Source organism: Amblyomma americanum, chromosome 4 (genome assembly GCF_052857255.1).
Source record: "Amblyomma americanum isolate KBUSLIRL-KWMA chromosome 4, ASM5285725v1, whole genome shotgun sequence".
Taxonomy (NCBI): domain Eukaryota; kingdom Metazoa; phylum Arthropoda; class Arachnida; order Ixodida; family Ixodidae; genus Amblyomma; species Amblyomma americanum.
The window spans coordinates 218487924-218512029 of record NC_135500.1 but is presented as its reverse complement, the minus strand read 5'-3'; the positions used below and the strand labels follow the sequence as shown (position 1 = coordinate 218512029).

Below are 24106 nucleotides of genomic sequence, written 5' to 3'. Positions count from 1 at the left end.
TTTCAATGGCGGCTTAGGCTGAATGCGCCCCTCTGGCTCATGAGGCGCATGCCAGCATCGTGTTGCTATGCGAACGGACTTGCTGGAGGTTGGTCGGTCACCTTGGAGGTGCCATTTTTTTTCCATTTCTAGCATGCATTCCAAACAAAAAAATAAACAGAAAGCGAGCTATGAACATACCATCATCAGAAATGCGACCCCGCTGCGAACAGCTGAAACCATGCACGCAGGGAACGACATTTACGGGAATTTTGTTTCGATAGTGATGTTTAGCGTAAGTCTAGTTGCCGGCAGTTTTTTCTAGAGGCTGTTCAGCTTCCCATGACCAGCACCAGCACCTTTCAAAGCCGTCGGTACCTGAGCGACCTAAGCAAACGAGGCCTGTGCAACTGCAAAGAAATTGACAAAAGGGTGCAGCTGTAACCACCACTCCGCATAGTGTGGGTGCAGCAGCCGACCTTGCACCCATTTCAGAAGGGGAAAGGACGCGAGTTATGGAAACACTAATACACTTTTAGGGGCACCAATTTCTTTACACGTATAGGCTACACTGAGCGTAAATTAAACGCCTGCCAACGTAGGTACGGTATTCGAATCCTGAAGGTACACAAGATCCACAAGTGATCAGCTCGACAATATGAACGCCTCCCGACAGACCAACCCCCTTATAAATCGCAATGTATGCTACACCCTCACAATCAAAAGAGTAGTTGACGGAAATTCCAGCTTAGTTCGATTCTGAAATGATCCCTTGTATCACGACGCACGGACGTCGGCGCTTTGGCGCATCGAATCATTTGCTTTGAGACAGATGCGGTAACTTCCAGCGTCGCTTGCTCAGGCGTGTACGCTTCCCATCCCCGAAGAAAAAGAAAGAAAATAAAGGAAATACTGCGAGCAGAGCTTGTTTCAAATGCGAGGCTGGTACGACAGAAGACACATGAAGTCTGCGAATCGACACCACTTCGCATGTGAGTAAAGACAGTACGATGTCTAGAGCTTAGATAAGAATCCTTGTTGTTTAGGCGCTGTGTAGGCGACGCCGACGACAGACGTCGGCGTTATTTACGGTCGATAAAAAAGGTGTCCTCGACCTATACGCGGAAATGCTTGGGGTAGCGAGGAGCCCTGGCCAGCAGTTCGAGCAGCGCCTGGTTGCAGATGTCCGAGTGGCGGCTGAAGGCGTAGTGGGATCCCTTCGCCATCTCGATCACCTTCACCACTCCGGGCTCACCTGCGACCAGTGCGAATAACGAATATTTCAAAAATATCCTGCACTTTTCACGCGCATCCTGCGAAAAATTATTTCAGTTTAATCCATATATGCCGAAACTTCATGAAACTAAATTGTTTTTTTTTGTTTCTATAATACGTTTATATCACTTCAGAATTCAGGATCATTCTTTTATTGATAGACATTTTTTTCTCAACACCGACATTTGAGGCGTCCTACATTGTACGACACAAGAAAAATGCGCCTCCCATTGCATGTGGTAACGCTCGAAACATCTGACATCAACTATAATGAAACTTGTAACACGTTCCTCATCACCCGTGGTTTTCCCGTGAAAAAGGGCCAATCTTGTTTCATTTTCTTGCGGAATCACAATGCAGTCGACGTGGTCGATTTTGCTCACTGCTTCCAGGAAATAATGGCAGCTCTTTCTGGGCGCATACAATGCAACATCTACACAAGAAAAGTTTAGAGCCTTTTCAACCTACGCTAGCGGGTGCAATCAAATTTCAAAGTTGGTGCGCAAAAATTGCCGTCATACATAGAAGGCGCTATGCGCGTATCGATTAATTTATTTCACAAGAGGTGATACTTCAGCTGAACCGACTGTACCGAATGTAGACACAAAGGAGCTTATATAATTGATTGGTTTGACGAAGTTTCGCACTGCACACAACGCCAGTAACCGCCTTCAAACGGTTGCAGGAGCAGGGTATAGCATTGCTGGCGCTTTTGGCGCCAAGCCATAGAACAGTGAAACAAGAGGCGAATTACGTTAACACGTTGACAGTTTCATTGTTTCTTCGTTCGTTCGTTGGCCGGCATATTACGTTCGATGACGATTCACAGCAGTTGACGATGCATGTGTGGACTGTAAGAGTGGCGTGAGCGTGAAAGGCGCTATGCGCTTGTTCATATCGAACAAGAATGAGATCCAACGAGTGAAAACTAGGGATTTCACACATGAATGTGGCACTGTTACGTCATCAGTATTATCCAAATAAATAGCCGGATATGTGCATAATGCTTTCGACTAAAATTTGTGCTTGGGCTAGTTGGTTCATACTTAACTCGTAAGAGGGCTGCGCGAAAAACGGCACGGAACAGAGCGCAGACACAGAAGACAGGACGGGCGCTGTTTATTGTGAAGCGACCCAGCACATTATAAAGCCTTAAAAAACCACGTCTCAATCAGTGAGCCAATGAACCCAGGCAATATGGAACGAAAGGAAGACGAAAATTACGGTTCTTTCATCTACACGGTTAAAAAATAGTCAGGCAAAAGGGTGATGTCCAGAAAACAAATGTCACGGAGGCGAGCGCGCAAAAAATAAGCACTAACAACGTAAAAGCAAAAGCCATGTCAAAATCTAAAAAAAAAAAGGAAAGCTTATACAATATATTTAGGGAGGCCAGCACATAACGCGGCTAAGCAGTAAAAATAATAAACCGTAATCAGGAGGCAAACCGAAAAGAGCTAAAATTCACTAACCCATTACAGCAAAGGCACAGTTATTAATTATTAATTGGTTTTTGCGGAAAGGAAATGGCGCAGTATCTGTCACATATATCGTTGGAGTGAAAAGCTTTAACGTGGCCGTGAAGATTAAACGTACGTACAGATGATGCAGGTGCATTGGCACCGAGGGAGGAGGAGGGAGCCGCATCGAGGTAAGCATGTGCATGGTCGAGGAAACAACGTTCAGGCACGATCCAGGAAACACATTTCTTTTTCGAGCAATGAAACTGACGCACGAGTCACCTGCCTTCGCAGTGCGATACGCCTCAACCTCTTCCCTTTCAACTTTGTTATTTGCCGTCGCCAGGAAACTCGTACTCGCTAATAAAGGCTGTCAGGTCGGGTTAGGCTAATTGCAGAGGCCGGAAAGATGTCCCTCGGATCTTTTGTCGTTGTGCAATGCGACTGTCGTTGAGCAAGCCGGCTGTCTTTCTCTGTTAACGACCGCGCATATTTTTGCCAGCTTGCACGGAACGAGAACACGACTCGAACATTGATACTTCCTGCTACGTTTTTTTTAGGCTGCGCGAGATATTGTGGATATGTAGAGGATGACTGACACGTACACGGGTCTTTTCTTTTTTGTTCCTAGCCTTCGGCCGCTCTTTTATCCTTCGAAGCATAGCCTCGCACAGACTGGAGACCAAGTCGTTGTGCCGGCTTTTCAAAGCTGGAACAGGCCATGGGATCGCTGTTCTTATTTAACGCTGCCTGAAGTGCGCTTGCACCTATCAACCGTTTAACTAGCTTTGAGTGCGCACTGGCGAAAGGAAGCAGGCTTTTTTTTTTTTTTGACCGGACGTTATAACAGCGGTAAGGGTGTGCGTCGCTGAATTTAATTTTGCCGCTTTAAAGAATCCCATGCGGTCTAAATAAATCCGTAGCTCTTCACTACGGCATCTCTCATTGGTCATGAGTCGCTCAGGAACATCAAAGCCCAAAAATTTTTGATTTCTCGAATTCCCTCACTACTGCCCTCTTCTTTTTTAATTCCTATCACGTACAACTGACGGCTTGCAAAAATCATGCTGCGCATGCGTCAGAAAGCCTACACAAAATTGTTGGGTGAGTCGGTTTTTGACTTCAGTAACTGCAGTGCACTGATGGTACAGAGATGAAGGCACACAACACACAGGGCGCTGACTGACAACTAAATGGATGGCCAGCAGGTTTTTTATACCCACTGGGGACCAGAAAGGTAAAAACGCACAAATCTTGCACGGAAGGAACTAGTGCCGACGTAAAACTGGCCCGCGTGAAATTTCACAATCGGGGCACTTGGTTTATTTTTGGGACAAAGGCGCTACTGAGGGCGCGCTTTACTCATCCTGCAATATTACAATCATATGAGCACCCAGTATCTCGTTAGTGGGTCACGGTTTTTTCCTATGACGCTGCGTTTTGTGTACATAGACTCACAAAGTGCGCTGTCATCTTCCGTTTTGCAGTCCCTGCAATATTTGGCTGCGTGGCCTGAAGTGGCCACACGTGGCACAAGGTCACAGAGCTCATTTAATCAATAATTAAGACAGCGGCCAGTGCCAAAGTACTTCTTCCCACAACGTACTTCTTCGCAACGTACTTCTTTCCGTGCATGTTTGGGTGCGTTTTTACTTTTCTGGACACCAGTGGGTATGAAAAGCCTGCTGGCCATCCATTTAGTTTTCAGTCGGCGTCCTGTGTGTCTTCATCTCTGTGCCGTCAAATGCGCTGCAGTTATGGACGTCAGAAGAAAGAGTGACGCCACACGTGGTTGGAAAACGAGTCTCTCTGGCGAGACTGGACGCGTCGCTGGTGGCCGTGAGCTGGCGCTTTCTTGCGATCATACTGGCAAACTATGTCGCGTTTTACAGCTCAAATTGCTTGTATGCAAAAGGTAGTGCGAATTTGTCCGATTTCTGTTGCAGAAAAGGTATCCGTCTCAAAGAGCTGCCCGAATAGCCAAGATGAACTGCGAGAAACGCGATGGCGCATTGTGGCAATCGAGCACTCCCGCGCTCACTGAGGCGCCATACACTGGCACAAACACACCTGATGTTTTCTTCGGTTACGCAGAGTTTTGCGACCAGCAAGAGATATAAGCACTAACACTTTTATACTCTGCTGCATCCAAAAGAAAGGTTCGTAGTAAACAAATCACCGCTCTTACAATAAACCGCCTACACGACCGTATACGCTTTGTGTACGAGACATCATTATCGCAGCTGCACTTCTTGAAAAGCAGCGGCCTGTTTACGAATTCGCCGTGATTGCGGAGGCACATCCCGTTCGCGTGAGCTTTAGAGGCGACATTCGGACGATTCTTCACAGGTCACGCTCGCCCACTGTGCATTTGTATGCCGCGAACATACGCGCAAACCCCCAAGTCTCACCGTGCAGCTATACCCAATCATGTGCTTCAAAGACGGCGGCCGTCATGTTCCACGTCAAGGCGACCAGCGCACCGCCCTTCATCGACAATAGGCAGGCTACATTCTGAACACCGACCTCTGGGTCGCCTTTGCTGAAGCTGACCATCATTTTCTTGATGAAACCTTCTTTGAAAGCCCACCCGTGATGCGGTTGACATAGGGTTGAAGTGCTGGCGTAAAAGCCACGTCACGCACCAAGTTTATCGTTGTTTATGCTGTACTTAGAAACATCCGTCATCAGTTTCGTTTGCAGAAAATGCAGGCGAATGTTGTCGTCTTCAATCATCGGCCTTGACAGAAGGCTCAGTCGTCGCCAAAAGTAGCAACAACGGTTACGGATTTATGGGGTCAAACGTCCCAAAGCGACTCAGGTTTTGAGCGCCGTAGTAGAGGTCTCTGGATAATTTCGACCACACTGACATCGCACAGTACGCGGATTACTTCGCCTCCACCGAAATACGACCGCCACGACCGGGATCGAACACGCGCCTTTCGGGTCAGCAGCCGAACACCGTAACCACTGAGCCACCGCGGCGGCGAAAGCAGCGAAAAGGCAGCACAAATACTCCCCAATGCGTAGTGAAGTGGGTGGGCCCTGTTCATTGCTCTGTTTTCTGGCCAGGGGGTGGGGTCCTCATTTACCCGATAGAAGGCGTCAGTTATTTTTGCAAGTAGCAACGGCAAGGGGTTACTTGCACGCGGGTTCAGTCACGGCTGCGGCGGCCGCGTCTCAACTGAGGTGAAATGCAAAAGGCATCCGAGGGCTGTGCGATGACAGTGCACGTTAAAGAACACAGATGGTCGAGATTATTCCGCAGCCCTCCTCGACTACAGCTGCAACAGCTGCAGGTTCGTTCGTCTTAGTGTTCTTCCATTGTCTTCGCGGCCGCGCATAAGGCGAACGAACCTGCAGATGCCGCGCAGCGAAAACCCCGGGGTGCACGCAGCGGCATCTGTTCTCGATGCCGCTGCGGTCGAAGGCAACGGCTGGAAAGATGTGCGAAGTTTCCTGCTACTTTTAACGCTCTCCGTAAAGGGCCAGAGTACAAAAGGAATTAAGGAAGCAAAAAAAATTGGCAGTGGCTTAAATTGGCTAACCCTGGAATTCGGCGTAAAGCAAGGACGCTTGCTAAGCGTCGGAGGCTCGTCCATGGCAGCTCCGCTACACGCTTGCGACAGCCGTACTACATATACCCACACGACCACGTGGCTATGACGTGGTATCACATGGTCTCACGACATCCCCACCGGATGTCATCACGTGTCTTCACATCATCCCATCGGATGTTCTTAAGGTCAAAGGTTAGAGCTCAAAGGTCAACTAAAGGTCATGAGCCAAGGTCAGGGGCCAAGGGTTCGACACCATAACTGTACCACATATTGTCATACACGGCTAACGTGGTTGGGCTGAAGGTCGTTCAAGGTCATTCTCCGGACTACGCGACGACTGCTTTGCCTAGCGTAGTGAAGCTTTTCGCTTCAAAAAAGGAAATGGGATTGACGAATCCAGTGAGCGGACGGAGCAGCAAACCTTTTCTGACCAGGTGCCCCGTGCCGTCGTAGAGCCAGGTCTTGTCGGGATCCTGGCCCAGTTTGCGCAGCAGCTGCCGGTTGTTCTCCGGGGAGATGAGCTTGTCCGTTCCGCTGATCATCACTACCATAGGCGTCCCCCGCTGGCGGAGCGTGTTCAGCTGCCGCTCGAACTGCGCAGCATTTCGGTCACGGCGTGCACACTTACCCGCCTTCGGCATTCATCCGCAGACCGCGAGCTTTAATGCGCAAGAATTTCCAAGCATACGCTCTGGCACTGCATGGAATATGCTGTGCGAGGACCTTTTCATCTCAAAGTCATAATTGACTTAATGCGTTTGTAACTAATTCCAGTGACCGCAGTGGTCGCCTAGTGCTTTGAGCTTCCGCCCAGCATGCGGTAGGTGCGGGGTTCAATCCGCCGGATACCCTTTGGAGATACAGGGGGTACACGTCTTCCCCTGGCCTGGTACTTAGCTTTATCAGGCGGTAAAAGCTTGGTAAATGGGTCTTTAGCCCCATTTTGTGTAGAAGCGAATACTTTGTGCCATGGAGCTCTTTGGTCAAAGCTGCCCTTGCGCTATAAAATTCATCATCATCATCATACTCATTTCTGCAAGGGAGAGCTGTAGCCTGATATTTTTCGGAAGGACAAAAGGGAACATACAGGACAGTGCTGAGAGGAATTCAATACAACTGCACCTTGTCGGCCCTTAAAGGAGAGAAAAATTTACATCATTATACGACAAATAAAAGACGGGCTCCTGGTGTGTATTGCGGTAAATGAAGCCTCGGACATCTTACGGAATGTGAAAAGCTCTGGCTCATATGGATCACACGGATCACATGGAACAGTAGAACTGGACAGCTTCGTTTCACGCTGCCATTGCGTCGCGCTGAATTCGCGAAAAAAAAAATAAACGCCGGATATGGTTTTCTTGTGCGGCAGAAGTTAAGTTGTTTATGGACGTCTATTGGTTCTTGAGTGCATACTTTGACAAAGCCAGCAGAACGTCTGGAGAAATATGTGAGAATCAAGTGGACGGAAAAGGAAAGAAAGGCAAACCCGAGCGTCGTCGACGCCGACCGTGGACAGGTAGGCGAAGTACACGTCGTGCATGCGACGCCTCAGCGGATGCCTGATGAGCACCATGGCCGAGCTGAGGAAGGACGTCAGAGGGCCGAGCACGTGGCCGCTCCTCAGCAGCCAGTCCGTCAGCGGGTTCACAAGCAGCGGATGTCGCATTGAACTGCGCGGGCACAGACAGTGTGCATTGCAGGGACAAGGACGGTATACAGTGGCGATGAGGCTTGGAGGGAACACTCGAGGTATACCGGGGCACTCATGCATAGCAGTTCTGCGAATATGTTTGTTCCACTATGAGCGGCACAAGTTCGAGGAAGCTAATTCACTGCGAAACGTCCGCTTTATGAGGTGTTTCATTCTATTCGATACGATGGCTTGAATTCAATATGAAATTTGTCGGACCATGCCAAGCAAAATATCGCTTAATGTTTTCAAATTTGCTGCAACAAGCTATCCGCATAGCCGGATAACATAACCTCAAAATCGCGTTTTGTTGCTATCGTAGTTTTTTTTTTTTAATGTAAGGAAGTATTAAATAAAACAAAACACCAGGGATAAATAAAGGCACGTTCGCTTGCGCAAAGCGAGCCTTAAGTGTGAGCAACGCTCTTAAACTGGAAGACAAATGCAATGAGCTTGGCGATCGTGCGCTCACTAGTGGAGGGAGAACCTTCAAAAATGTAAAGATAATGAGTTACGTTTCAAGGATCCCCAGAGGGTCACAACGCAAGTATCGTTGACGTTGTCCGTTCGACCGCGACCTTGCTGTGCACAACTCCTTGAAATGCCGAAACTCCAGCGCACACGAATTCTTGCGGCTCTTGATCGAATGGTGAGCAAATAAGTACGCGTCCGGTTCCCAACCACAACTTCCGCGGTGAGTTTGATTTCTGAACATCGCTAACGAGGCTGTTTCAGGCAACGGACATCCTTCTGGAACGTGCTAAGCATTGGCCAAAACATTTTCAACTGGTGAACTGGTGGATGAGATAAGGAGGTTTGCAGGCATAGCGTGGGCGCAGCTGGCAAAGGACAGGGTTAATTGCAGAAACATGGGAGAGGCCTTTTCCCTGCAGATGGTGTAGTTAGGCTGATGATGATGATGAACTTGTTCGTAAAAAGGCGACCGCGGAATCCCTTCTCGTTACCAGCGAACAGCAGCGATTACTGCAGTCTGTATCCCCGTCCCGTCCGTTCGCCCCCGCATCGACCCGGAAACTTCTGTAGCAGGTATCACGTGATATTCCTAGATGACAACAAAACTGGCGACGTTGCGTCGTTATAGAGTGAGCTGACCTGACACTGCTGCCCGTAGCAGGCATCAGGAGAGCCAGGGACTTGACCGTCACGGAGCCGGTGTGCTCGGCCGTCAGCTGGACAGCGGGAAAGGCTGCCGAGCTGTGGCTCACCAACATGTCGACCCTGCGGTATAGTGTCATCATATAATCTTGCGCTTTCGATTTTTAACGGAGAGAAAAAAAGAATGTTGAGAAAAAATCACAGGGCGGTTGAGTTTGTGACGTCAATGACCCAGTGTTAGATGGCTTATGGTAGCGAAGGAATACAGCATATTAGAGTCCACATACAAGAGTATTCTGCATAATACTCGGGAAGTGCTGTATGGGGGATGCTGGGTTCGTATGTCGGAGGTACATTTTTGCAGATATACAGGTGCAATTTTGCATGCGGGTGCCCGGCGGTGGGCTTGTGGTGGTGGTGAAAACTTTGTTTGAAACAAGGGAGTTTAGGACACGCAGGGCCTCGGGCCCCCACGCGGCCCCGCTGCACTCAAACGTTCATGTCCCGAGGCTCGTGACGCTGGCAGCCCGGCGTGCGGCGATGGCTTGCTTGGCCGGGTCCTCGGAGCGCAGTAGGGTCTCCCAAGTGGTGAGGTGCTCCAGGCCCCATGGGGGAGGAACCATCGGGCAGAGGAAAAGGACATGGTCGAGAGTGGCTTTGGGGTGGTGGCGGAGGGCACAGGAGGGATTTGTGTGGACTTGGTGATAGCGCGAGCGTACATAAGGGGAGGGCAAGGTGCGTGTTTGGAGCCGCCTCCAAAGTGTCTGAGGATAATTGTCGAGGGAAGGCTTGCGAACGCCGACACCTACAAATCAAAACTGAGGAGATATAAATGAGAAAGGAACGGCTAACGCCGTAACCGCTAGGCCCGCAGCGGAGGCCTATGGGTCAGAGGGTTCATCTCGTTTGCAGGAGGTGCTGGGCCCGTATGTTGAAGAGACAATTTTATTATAGTATGACCGGCGATGGGCTGCGCGTACGGCGTCGCCTACGCCACATGTTTGGGGAACGAGTTAAGAACAGCTGAGCTGTAAAATTAAATGTTTCTTCTTGCGAAACTCCTACATTTAAATGCGATCGTGTCCTCACAGACTAATTAATGCTCAGCAGATAAACAGGCAGTGCACAGTACACGAGTGTGCAATAATTTGTAGGGACTGAAGATGTGACGGTGATGATCGAAAAACGAACAAAGATCAAGTCGAGCTTTCTCGGGCAGAAATTTTGAAAATGGGAACATTGTAAGACACTTTTAAAAGTGTTCCCAGCAATCGCATTGAACAGTTAAGACTGCCATAGAAAGCCAATGGGGAACGCTTTTGACGATAGGAAGAACGTGAATGAAAAAAAAATACAAAACTGCCGTCGGGTGATCTGCGGATATATTGATCGTTATAGTAAAATCTTACATTATATGAAAAAATGGCATTCACAAACGGTTTCCTGCTCTAAAAATGCTTTTGTCCAGAATTGCTGGGTAGGTTTATTCAAATGACCTATCTCCATGGGCCCACGTTCACCTAAACGAACAGACTGCGATCAGGTGATGAAGAAGGATGCCCTATAGTAAGAGGTCATCAAAGAATGACAATGGTGGCGTCGCGTGGTAACGAGAGAATTCTGTGAAGGGAGCTCTGCACAGTTCGCGGCCCAATGCCCAGGGTCATATGATGAACTTTCATGTCTGCAACGGTCAAATCCCTTCCTCCTCATTTTCCGGCAGGTCGTGTGACGGCGCCCGCAACTTCCTCCAGCAGGAGCTCCAACGTTGCGACTGATCACAACAGTAAAACGGATGGCCGCAATCTGCTGATACACAAACATAAAAAGAAGAAAAGGCCTAAACTCACTCTTTAATGCCAAGTTTCTTCAGGAAATCGCTCAGGAGACTTGTTTTCTCCTCGCTGCTGTGCCACCAATAGCCGGTTCTTTTGGTAAAAGAGAAGCCTACGATAGAAAAGAAAGCGTGCGATTCAAAACCACAATCACCGGTGCGGGAAAGGTCGATGCTTTACGCTCACTGGGCCAGTTAAAGCAGAGGACGTCTACGCCATGCCTGTCCAGGAAAGGGATGGTGTAGCTGAAGTCCTGGTACTGTCCTGGAGAGCCCGTGAGCAGGAGGGCCAATGGGCGTTCGCTTGTGTCCTTGTGCTCGGCTCGATCCATTCCCGTGTGCACGTACACCAAGCGCACCTCGGCGCCCGTCTCAGGCGCATTCTTATAGCCCGGACGCTCTTCCGCGCGCCATTTCTGCACCGTTCAGTCAAGAAGTAAATGTTCAACTTGCGAAAGCAACCGCAACAATGAGGAGATGAACGGCGGCTACTGTGCCTTACCGGTACTCTACATCGCTCAGTAAAGTTGTTTATATATTCACCTAGCCCTTTCTAGCAAACATGTGTGCTGGCGGTGCGCTTTCGCGCTGCCCAATGCGGAATACCAAAATCATGTCTGCACTGAACACTGCTGAGATATTGAGGGCAGTGAACCGAGTCTGCAGATCGAGACAAGCGCAATCCTGAACAAAGCAGTGATTATATACCGAAACTTTTGAAGTTTGCATGCTTAGGCTGCAGTAGTGTGTGTCCAGCCCCTAAAGCGATGCCCGATTTTAAAGGCGTAAGCGCAGTTCACGCGTGGAATATCCCGAGGAGGAATTTACTCGCATAAGAAAGGACGTTTACGGTAAATGCATGCGGTATCGCCCAATGCGCCAAGGGCGACGTAGTGTTTTTCGCACTGGCCTCGTAGAGGTGTCCGCATGTGGTGACGACGGCATGGCGCTCCTTGTACGCCAGCGGCACACGGTGCGGATGCGGGTGGCCCAGTCTGTGCACAGCGGCTGTGACGTGCATCCATCGTCTGGAGGGAAGAGTCTGTGCCTTCCGAGCACCGTGGGCGCCAGCTGTAGTGGTGAGGCTGTTCCTGGCTGGCAGATCAAACATCCACAGCGGCAATGAAATCGGACCCAGCGTTGAGACTGCCGGCCAGTGCCCCCAACGGGCACTGTGAGTCAGGCTCGCTCGTCGGGAAATCCGGCATGACCCGAGACCTGTGCCGGTAAAAGGGGAGAGAGAGAGAACGTGTGGAGGAGGGGGGAGATTTCACGAGGAAAAGCCTGGTCCGGTTTCGCAGTTCAACATGGTTGGTGGAGTACCAGTCGTCCTGCATTTTGTTAGAACGCACTTTTCAGCTGCATAACGCACATAACTTAATTCATTGCACCATGGAACAACCCTGAAATCCGTATCACAGTACTTTTTACATCGTACTAGGTTTCGCTAGGGTCAAAAGCTAGGGCCCATATAGGCCGTCCACGAGTGACCTTGTTCGGGCATTGGAAACGAATGACGAAGAACAATCTACCTCGCACCTCTGGCGTCCCCAAAATGACAGCAGAACCTTCTGTTATTGCCCGTTGTTACCGTGAAGTGCATTGGCTATGAACAGCATACGAGGCGACAATGAGTCCCGAAACACTACTAAACTCAACCTATAAGTGTTTAAAGGTTCTCGGTACGCTGATGACGACAGCACTAGCCTTGCATATCTGCTTATACGTTAAACGCTGGATCTCTAAACTTCCGCGAACGATTACGCTCCCTTCGAACTACACTCAATGACAGATGAAACTAGCCCTTCGGGTCGGGAGCGGCACCCATCGCAGAAACTACGGCAATCACAGTCTCGGCTTCCTTAGAGGATCTTGCTGTGAAGCGAAGATTGTCAATGAGGTTAAGAAGATCAATATTACAACTCTTTGCAGTGACGAAGCGACAAAAGAAAATGGCCGTGGCTTAGCTTGGTTAAGCCTGGTGATTGCGAAGCTGCCTTGTTCGTAGGCACCATCGTAACATCTGGCTGTATCTGGCCTTGGCGAGAGGAGCGGAGCTGTTTTATACAACAGGTGTGACGTCACTCTGACCGTAGCGCCCCAGGTGAGAGGAGCGGGAGTTAGACTGCCGTTGGTGGCTACCGCCTCGCCTCGCGACGGCGTGAGATGGGGCCCCGTTTTTACACAGCTGGTGTGACGTCACTCTAGGTCACGTGGTGTGACGTCACGCAGCGAGGTCACGCTAAAGGTCAATGGTGCCTACCACCGCCTCGCCACGGAACGGGCTGAATTGCGACCTAAAGTAGTATTGCTTCGCAATAAAAACTTCACTGGGAAAGGAACTCCCATTGGATCACTGATCAACCTGGTCACTGGAGTAGGTTTGCATTTTGATGCTGCAAGTTACATCTCAGCATTTCAGTGATGTGCAACTTTGAGCAAAACTCCTACAAAACAGCAGTATTTCACGACGCACGGCATCTTTGCTCCACCACCATACATGCACGGAAGCAACATTACTATAGTCGGATACAACTAGTCTGTGGTGAATCTCCGCGCATATTCAGGACCGCCGAACGTGATCCCTACGTGAAAAGAAGTAGAGCGTTGTAAAAGCTTTTCTTGTTACCTGAACTAGAAGCTAATCACGAGACGAAATGACAAGCTCAAGAATTTTTATGCCTCTGGCTTGTTTGATAGAGAAACTTTAAAAGGCCGCTGATTTTGGAGACTGTTGCAAATGGCCAGCGGAGTAATACAGGACGCCGCGGACTCTGGCCAGTGTTATCAGTTGATGCTTTTCTAAGTTGTATCCAACTATAGAAGTGAATCTGTTTCCCAGCTTTCCGTGCCAGTCGGCGGAGGAAGGTGGCTTTACGATGGCCCAAGTGACGATTCAGAGAACTAACGGCACTGCAGCCCAGTCTTGCTTCTGGTCGAGTGCGTTATTTTGTTATTTCTTTTTAACTTCCTTCTCTTTCTTTCTATTGGCACACCTACTCATTAGCATACAGTCGTAAGGCAGCACATGTACAGTCGTGTTTCGTTAATATGAACACTATGGTTCCCGAGCAAAGCGTACACAAAGCGAGTCGTCCGTAATAACGAAGCAGGTAAAATACACAAACAATAATATAGCTGTGGTTTAGTTCTGGTTAGACCTGATAGAATAGCGAGAGCTTGTTTGTTTCGTTTCGCCTCATAAGTCTGGCTTCTTTCAGAGACGCAGAACTCGATTCGTCGTCCCCGCCCGTTGTGGATGCACTGTCGGAGGCTAAGCGGGCCCGCCCAGCCGCGTCTTCCTTGCGCCGCTTATCGAGACGCTTAGCGCGCTGCCTCCTCTTGGTTTCATTCCGACCGCGAAGCCTGGCTTCTTTGTCTCTCTGCCATCTCTACCGACGGCTCTGTCTGTCTGTTGTTGAGAGGAAGAAAGAAAAAGGAAAGTGCACAGGCCTGCTCACTGGCTCAAGCCGAGCCGCTATCGCTACCACGTGCAGATAGTAGGAGAGTTGAAAGATGGGATAGAAAGACAGGATAGTAAAGACGCGCTAAAGACAAGGCCGAACCCGGAGGCAGTGCAATACCGGGCCAACCGGTGGCGGTAGTGAAGCATCCTTCAAACTCCCCGCCACATTTCCAAAAATAAGTCCAATTGGACCCGTAACAGATACTCTACGGAGTATGGACATTCGCTCGCCTCGCTCCTCCTACCGACGGCTCCACTGAGCCGCATTCTATATATACAGCTGTGCCAACCCCTCTCCCTCCTACGGCGCATGCGCACGGCTGTTGCAACTCGGTTTCGCTGGCGCGCCGCGGCGGCGGCACCTGCTATGGCATCACGCGCATGCGCACAGCTGGCGGAGCGAGCGGCGGCTGCCAACTGTTGCGGTTGCTAGGCAACGGCTCGAAGCCACGGTGCGACCACGACTCAAGTGTGGCCACGCTGACCTCGCGTAGCGGCTGCCGTAGTGCAGCTCTCGCTACAAAATAGACAACAGATATTCTGAGGGAAAAGAGCGCTTTATGATTGCGGATTGCTTCTCTGCATAGCGGCGGGCAGTTAAGTGGACATAAAGGAATCTTAGAAGCTGCATGTTTATTATTCTGATTGCCGTTATCAGGACGTTTTATGCGCCTAGTGGCCCATGAGACGCGTGATGGCGCCTCTTGGTGTGACGAAGTGTCTCCTACTACAACTGTTCACATCGCAAAGAACTCCGTACTCACTCAGCTGGCAGCTACTGAATATGATTTTCAACGTAACGCGCAGAGATTTTTTTTTTTCGCAGCCATTCATGCAATGCGGCCCAGCCTTTCCGCTTCACGTGTAGCAGACGACGCACTTGAACGGAAGCAAGATTCGACCGCAGCAGCATTAGCTGTTGTGACCGCCATTGTGCCTAGTTTCCGGCGCCGTCTGAAACTGGCCTTTTTATATATATAGCGTTGGTTTGAAGGTCATAGACACAGGGTACGCATTCCGGATGTCTCACCTGCTTGTAACATACCACCGGGAAGGGGATGTGTAAGCTTACGGTCACCTGTCTATGGCAGGCACGTCAAGGTCGAAGGCGGCTGTGGTTGACATGGCCGTAGGAACCATGTACATCCTTGAAACCTCAAAGACGGATATTTTGGTGAGTTTTCAGCAGAGGGCTGGAAAGGGCACGGAACATGGACTTTCATGAGGAAAGTCACGCGTGCCTAGTCAATACTTAAGCAAGACCCCAAATCACTTTCCCTTGACCAGGAATGTAATAAACAGCGTTATGAAAGATGAAAATACAACAATCACTGTTAACTTGTTAGTGTTATGCATTTCGCGGGTATTTCTGCAAATTACTTTGTGGTGAACTTGAACAAATCCCGCTTCTCATCAACACTTATCTGGCGGAAAACAGGTTATGAAGCTACGATCCACAAACATTTGCTCGCAGCAAGGCTTATCTGACGGCATTTCGCGACGGTACTCAAGACAACTCTGGAAAGTGGGGCAGTAGCGAGATATAAACCGCGATGTTGAATAGGAACCGATGCAGTCCAAGGCTGCTGGTGTCTGCTTCACGGAGTAAACAACATTGAGGTGACTATAGACTTTTAATTTAGAATTGTACTGAGACAATCATAGAATGAACGACTCTAATTCTGCTTCAGGGCAGAAAATTGAGCAAGTTTGTACACGTTCAATGTGGAAAATTTTAGCGCTAGCAAACTAAGACACAGCGCTTATTCGCAACTAAATTTTTTATTCAGAGACTTCAATATATAAGCAAAACAAACAACAACAGCAATACTGTCTACAAGGTGCATCTGATGCGAATACCACTTCAATTAACTGATAATCTGCATGACCCCAAAGCTGAGAGATACATGTTTTCAAGAACGATAATGCGCAGTACAGGTTCGCAGACACCAAGCAGTGCAGGCTTCAATAACGCAAGCAAATTTCGCGTATGCCACAACGGGGGATGCAAGTTTTCGGGTGCTGACCGCGACACGCATGGTTCAGGAATTCCGGCTGTGCTGGCAACCGTTGAAACTCATATTACAGGACAACTTCGCGCTTACTTGTGTATACACTGCGAGCGTAATGTTCGTGCACAGACACTAATTATCTGACTGTCTCTTTAGTTCGGTTTTCGATTAGTTTCACGAGCTTACTAAATGGTTAGCGGTCAAGCTCAGTCATTTACGAAAGGCCAGCCATGGCAGGTTTCTCGTCTTCAAAATGGATAATGCCTAGAGTATACTAGAAACTTTGATCATTCTCGACTCTGTGTCGTGACTACCTGTCCATCTATAGATACAGACTCGCTTCCTGCCAACTGTTAACTTACCGCTGAACGCTGTAGCCAAGAGGATCGCAATTTCGATACCCCGCGGGGCTCTTCACTTGGCCATGACTGTAGCCTCCTTCCATGGCCCAAGATGATTTTGTGTCGACATGGAGAGCGCGGCGGCCTCAAGCACGCCAGGCTCTTTTTGTCTTCTTTTTCTTTCTTTGCTATGCCATGAAACACCGTACGTAGATTGAATACGCAAACTGACGAATACAAAATTAAATCTTGTGGTTAACTCTGCATAAAAACTAAGCCAGTTATCTATTTATTTATTTGGTCATGCTCTTAATCTTAACCCTCCTCGAAGGTGATTACAGAGCGGGAAACTAATATATATATATATATATATATATATATATATATATATATATATATATATATATATATATATATATATATATATATATATATATATATATATATATATATATATATATATATATATATATATATATATATATATATATATATATATATATATATATATATATATATATATATACTTTTTTGATAAGCCCGAAAACCCCCACCAAAACACGGACTTCCACCCAGCAAACCAAAATTGGACTCCCAACATCGGGCGGGAAAAACACTTGGATATCTATATTAAGGCAGTTCAAAATGACATTGTTGAAAATTTTAAGAACCGCAGGTTAGGACCAGACAATCTTTCTAAAAGAGAACGTACTGCTCTCGAGGCGCTCAGCAACCGTACCGACATCGTCATAAAGCCAGCTGATAAGGGCGGAGGCATTGTTATCTTGAACAGGGATGACTCTATAGCAGAAGGCATCCGACAGCTTTCTGACAACCATTTTTATAAACAACTGCATGGCGACCCCACCGACGAGCACTCAAAAGCTATATCTGACATTCTCCTCGACCTCACAAAACACAATGAAATCTCCCCGAAACTATGCAAGGCACTCACGGCTACCCATCCTTCTCCTGGGCGTTTCTACATGCTCCCTAAATTACATAAAGCCGGTATTCCTGGACGGCCAATAATTTCAGGAATCGGCACTCTCACAGAACCAATATCAAAGTACATTGACACTCTAATTAGCCACATTCCAGCCACACATCCATCCTACATCAAAGATACAAACCACTTTCTCCGCCAGATAGACAATATAACATTACCAGAAGGAGCCTTTCTTGTGACCATGGATGTAACATCTTTATACACAAACATTCCCCATGCCGACGGCATTGTAGCCCTTTTAGAATCTTATGAACAGCAGAAACCTCATGAATCTCCAAGCCCAAACGTGTTAGGAACACTAGCCAAAATTGTGTTAGAATATAATAGCTTCGAATTTGATCTTCAATATTATCTGCAAGTAAGTGGCACCGCTATGGGAACAAGAATGGCCCCAAATTATGCCAATATCTTCATGCATCATATAGAGTCAAAATTTCTTTCTTCTTGTACAATTCAGCCGTACTTTTACAAGCGCTATTTGGATGATATTTTTATAATATGGACAAACACAGAACAACAACTTATCCATTTCATTGACAGTTTCAACTCCGTGCACCCAAACATAAAGTTTACGCACACCTACTCAGCCAGTCAAATCAATTTTCTTGATGTTGACATTCTGGTGGACAAGGGGTCAGTTCGTACAACCGTTTATAGAAAACCAACCGACTCACAAAAATATCTACATTTTCAAAGCGCCCATCCCCGTCACTGCAAAACCAGCATCCCTTATTCGCAGGCCCATCGTTTTCGAAGAATCTGCTCTAACGACCTAGACTTTCATGAAAACTCCGAACACTTGCGCAACGTGCTCTTAACACAGCGCTATCCACGTTCCCTTATTGATGACGCCATAAGCAGAGCTTCAAATCTTAACCGTAGTCAAATACTCCAGGGGCACCAAATAGATAACCGAAATGATTACACTACAAACCTTATCCTCACATTTAACAGTAACGCACCGAACATAAACAGAATTCTTAATAAGCACTTTAACATTCTCCAGCAAAGTCAACGACTATCGAAAATATTTACATGCGCACCCCGCGTGATTTACAGGCGTGCCAAAAACATTCAGAACCATCTAGTTCACTCCAAGAAACACAAAACCCCAAAATATGGATGCCAGCCCTGTGGTAAGGGTCGCTGCAAAGTTTGCAAGCACATGCAGACTACGTGTTCCGCAACTAGTACGAGGTCAGTTTTCCAGCATTCAATCAACGGTAACTTTGACTGCGACTCATCAAACATTATTTACCTTCTTGAATGCACTTTGTGTAACCAGCAATACATAGGACAGACAAACACTGCATTCCGCATTCGATTTAACAATCACCGCGCACACGCCATGTCTCTCCCAAACCTTCCCCTATCCAAGCATGTAAACGCAGAAGGACACCCATTTGACCAACTAAAAGTAACAATTATTCAAGGGGGCTTAGGCGTGAACGTGAACAGCGTGAATCCTATTTTATCCACAAGTTTAATACTATTCAAGAAGGTCTTAACGAAAAGCCTGGTACCCTTTCTTTTATTCACGACCTCCAAACAAAATAATACTACACTTCTCGTTAATTGGCTAACTCAGATATACCTTTTATAACTCCTAGTGTATATCCCAGGCAATCATACCCCTCCTTACTTACACTATCCTGTCTCGTGCAGTATTGATAAGCTTTTGACGTTTTTTCCTTACATTTTCCGACAATTTGAAATCTTTGCACACAGCTAGCCCAGCCCTCCTCCCCTACAAACAAGTATTCCCGGCGAGGTCGGTTCAACGACCCACCCACGGAGAGGGGTGCACCGTTCAGTGAAACCCAGACCCCGTGAGTAAGTTCTTAGACATGTGCTCGTTAACGTAACCCACTCCTTCCTTAACGTTCTAGCCCTCGGCTCACCGGAAATTAGTGAGACCCCCAAAAGGCGCCTGGTTTGGCCTGTTCGTCACTGCCAGTGTCATTTGCGCAGCGGCTCCTCTTTGGCCACGCATCTGCAGCGGCGCCCTTTGTGTTTGTGCATTTTGTTTGTGTGTTTTGTTTGCACGATTTGCTTTCGTACGCCTGTGGTTGCCGTGCTGCCCATGTCCCCCGCACCGTCTTCCTCTCCCTTTCTCTCGTTTCGCCATCTCCTTTTGTACCCCACCCTTCCTTACTATACTAGTTTTCCCCCCTTTTTTTTTCTTTTATTTCTATTTTTTTGCTTCCTCCCCCAATATTGTCCCGGTCTGCTCCCCGCACCCCCATCTTTATTTTTTTTTATTTATTTATTTTTCAATTTTTTGAACCGTTGTTGCTATTTGCGTGTTACACTCCTTTCTCCCTCCTCTTGAGCTCACAAACTTAAAACGTCCATCTGACGCGAGACCACTACAGTCCTGAAGAAGACCGCACCGCGGTCGAAACGTTGATAAATAAAAGTGTCTTTGTAGAAGTGCCCACTTCTCTTAAATTATATATATATACATACACTTCGCGAAAACTGCAAACAAAGTACAATCATGAAACAAAATTAGAAATTTGCGCACAATTTCGGCAAAAACATATCGACGCGTAATTGAAATCTTTGCACATCCCCCTCTGGAACATCACTTCGTGATTTATTCCATATTTCAATAACATCGTATCAGCACGTGTATTAATAGGTTGTATTATTCTACTGCAGTTTTTACGTTTATTTTAAAGTTCCATTGTGTTATCCGAAAAAAGCTTATCCGAAAAAGTGTTTTAACCTTCTGATCTCCAGCAGTTCTAACCCACACTGCTGCAGCATCCACACTGCTGTCAAGTACGGCGGTCATTTCTTCACATTCTGCATTTAGCTCGTCATTTCAGCTCTGAATGCATCTATTTTGACATCTGATGAAACCTGGTCATCAAGAATTAATTGCAAGATTTCAGCAGTCTTGGGCCCAGCCTTTTCCTCAGCATCTGAAACCAACAGTGACAATGCCATATAGAAGAAGTCCACCAAAAATATCAGGTAACTGCAATGGCATGGCACGACTAACGAAAATTAGTTGTCACTTCGAAAAGTTACAACATTTGTCAAATAATGAACTGCAAATAATGTCGCCAGGCCAGGTGCCGTGAACCACAGTTAGAACAGCCTCCATTATTGTCTTTGTAAATGCACGCGAGGTAGGATAGCAGTCCTCCCATATGTCCACCCCTCCACGTGGAACTTCACGGGCAAAGCAGGAGCATTCCGGCACCATCCAATCAATTTCCGTCCTTCAGAACTAGAATCAGTTTTCTTTTCTGTTTTGATGACACGACGCTGAAGCTTGCTCCGAGTCTATAGTGCGAATATACGCGAGAGGAGGGCTTCAACTCGCAGAAAATCCGTGACCTGAAACCGCTTATTTACAGCGTACGCCCATCTTGTATTTTCTTTTGGCCCTCGAAGTTGCTCTTTCCGTGCGGTTGCTTTTTGTATACTATATGCATTTGTACTCCTTAGAAAGTTTGCTCAAGGTGCCTCAACTTTCAGCGTGCGTTATGTTTTTCGTGCTTCATTTTTGAGATTGCTCAGAACTGGAAATAAAAGTGACCACCCACATATGCCGATGTTATGCTACGTACACCGCATATTAAATGTTGCATGCATGTGTCCGCTGCTTGCCTTCATTTCAGCACACTGCGTACATTAAGAGCAGCTAGAAAACAAGCGATGCAGTTTCGCACGGAGCATGAAATATTGCCCATATGACCGATACAATGACGTCATGCTATAAAACAACAACAAAAAAATGCAGTGCGGCAAACCACAGCTCAGAAATTATACGAACTAACCATATGGGGTCTTCCCTAAGACACACAAAGTTTTGGGCGCTGCTGGTTGTGGCAACGTTTTTCGGATGTGTCCGGAGAACATGAGCACCTCCTTAAGAGATTCCAAATGTCCCGAAGGGTTCTTTTGCGTTTTGTGTTTACTGGGAAATTATGCTAGAGTCCTTCAATACATTTAAGATATTGAAGATCTCCGGTTATACTTCCTTGAATTTCTAAGAGGAGCTGTCCTTTCGTGGCAATGGCACCTTCCCTTTCCCTAGAGCGGAGTGTCCGGCCAGAGGTCGATCCTTATTGTAACGTCTCTCTCTCTCTCTCTGCTGCAAGCGAATCTACCTTTCGAGGCCAAGTAGGGCTGAATGCTATGGGTGGTGAAGCTTGAATGCATGAGTGGTATTTGCAGTTTTCGCATCTGAGGCAACAAGACGGTGGTTCACATTCTAATACAATAATGGAACGCAATAGGATGACTCCGGTATGAGGCATACGAAAGTTTAGTTTTCGTCTATTCCAATTCGTCGAAAATAATTTATCGGGGAGAATGAGAGGAGATAAATAAATAGGTGTTGAAGGTGCTTTTTTGGTGGGACAAGTCAACGCTACCTAGGTAGGAAGAAAGTTTTGGAGAAGACATTGAAAGGAGTTGGCCATCGGTGGCCTTGTGCGTGGCACTCACACACCATGCGCGTACGGGCAATGCCCCATGCCTCTTCCCTATACACCAACCTGTCCGGTTCATCTCCTCTATTAGGGCCGCCGCGGTGGCTGAGTGGTTATGGCGCTCGCCTGGTGGCCCGAAAGACGCGGGCTCGATCCCGGCAGCGGTGGTCGAATTTCGATGGAGGCGAAATTCTTGAGGCCCGTGTGCTGTGCGATGTCAGTGCACGTTAAAGAACCCTAGGTGGTCCGAATTTCCGGAGCCCTTCACTACAGCGTCCCCCATAGCCTGAGTTGCTTTGGGACGTTAAACTCCCATAAACCATAAAACACAAACCATTGTCTCCTCTATTCTTCATTCCCCTTAGCGTAGTCGAGTTGCGGTGGCTCCTATCAATAAGGAGACAGTTGCTACCCATCACCCCCAATCGACCTCCTAAATAAATAAGAATCACTCGTGGCGCGTGCCACCACCACGCCTCACTCGGCGCTCCGATCGTTTCCTTCACCGGCCTATCTGGCACTAATACACCCGGTTCAATACAAGCCCGAATGCTCTCTCTGTGGGGCTCCGAGAGCTAACTTCGAACACTTTCTATTCATATGCCGAAAACTCCAACCACCATCTCGCTGGAACCTCACAGACCTAGAAGGTTGTGAGATCGCGGTCGCCAGCTCAGGGCCGGCCTCACAGAAGAGGCTGGTGGAATGGGCGGAGAAGGACGCCAGAAGTCATGGACTGATGGCCGCCAACCGGGATTAAAAACCAAGCCAGCCAAACCTCCCCTAACGCCTTCCCTTACTTGGTTCATTTATCAATATAGTGTTTGCCTACCTACCTAGCTACCGATCGGTGCTGCCACTTGGCGGTATATTTGAGAACAATCCGTCTGCAGCAAAGGTGCGCTGGATCGCGGAGGCCACGCTGCACCTAGCCTCGTGGCCACGCAGCGGCGCTTTCGAAGTGAGTATTATGTACTATCGCGATCTATATACTACGGCACACATGCTCTCGGAGAAATTCACTGCAGCTCTGCCTCGGGACCCAGACACGTGGTATTGTTTCTAGCGGCGAGAGCATGCTTGTGCCCATATGACGCATTTCAGGCGACTGGATTACGCGAGGACTACGCCGAAATAAGTTTTTTTTTTCTTCCGAACACTCGCGTCCCGTAAAGTTTTGATCGCGGTAGAACAAGCACGCTCGTCGTGTAACAGAAACTGGACCTGCCGAGTTTCGTTCTTTGTATCCAATACGAGGGGATCAGCATAGCAGGACAGCGTCTTATGATACGGGAGTGACTGCATTTGTGCGATGATGTAAACATTCTCCGCACTGTTGTTTTACCGCCGTGCTTACAGTCTCCATGAAAAGAAGTAGCCTGTATTTTCAATTGGGAAAGCTCTGGCTTCCTCTCCCATGTGTCAGCATCCCCTATTCACCCTGAACAGCCGACACTGGTGAGAATGACAGCTTCAAGTCCATCCTGCGGCTACACTGTCGCATTGCGCGATTAAAACAACGCGTGCAGATCTGGCCCGGTGGTCTACCGTCTGTGCCAGCTTTTCTATGCTGTCTTTGAAATGAACCAGAACTTAGAGAATATTTCGTGCTCCGCTCACTACCGAGGATGTGGCTTTTGGAAATTCGACCTTTTAGCAGCTCGGTCTTCGTTGTTTAGGCTGTTGACACACTTCTACATTTGGGCACGATACAGCGGGATACCTGTTGCGATATTCAGGACTTTCTTACAGAGGTAAGGCGATTACCCAGTTAAAATTTTATTCTGTTCAGGTTTCTTTCAAGTGAAGGCTCATATCATTGAATCATACCTTTCCTTTTTGAAAATGTGTCCACCTCAGAACCCTAAGCTCTTTTTTAAATTTATTGACTGATCGGGTGAAAAAAATCAAGA

At 47.8% G+C, this 24106-nt stretch overlaps 1 protein-coding gene across 2 annotated transcripts; it reads right to left on the bottom strand.

Annotated features, from left to right (window-relative positions):
- Positions 1-1018: 1018 nt before the first annotated feature.
- Positions 1019-17009, bottom strand: LOC144127603 (uncharacterized). Of its 2 annotated transcripts, XM_077660581.1 has the most exons (9): positions 16755-17009; positions 15411-15573; positions 11825-12132; positions 11102-11330; positions 10931-11027; positions 9078-9203; positions 7761-7944; positions 6696-6867; positions 1019-1234 (listed from the first exon to the last, which is right to left on the bottom strand). In XM_077660581.1, exons 2-9 carry the CDS (start codon positions 15421-15423, stop codon positions 1095-1097), a joined length of 1269 nt encoding a protein of 422 aa, XP_077516707.1. In that variant the 5' UTR covers positions 15424-15573; positions 16755-17009; the 3' UTR covers positions 1019-1094. The 2 variants fall into 2 exon arrangements, with proteins under 2 accessions (XP_077516707.1, XP_077516706.1); XM_077660580.1 differs by lacking the exon at positions 10931-11027 and having other exon boundaries at positions 1120-1234; positions 11070-11330; positions 16755-17008.
- Positions 17010-24106: the final 7097 nt, after the last annotated feature.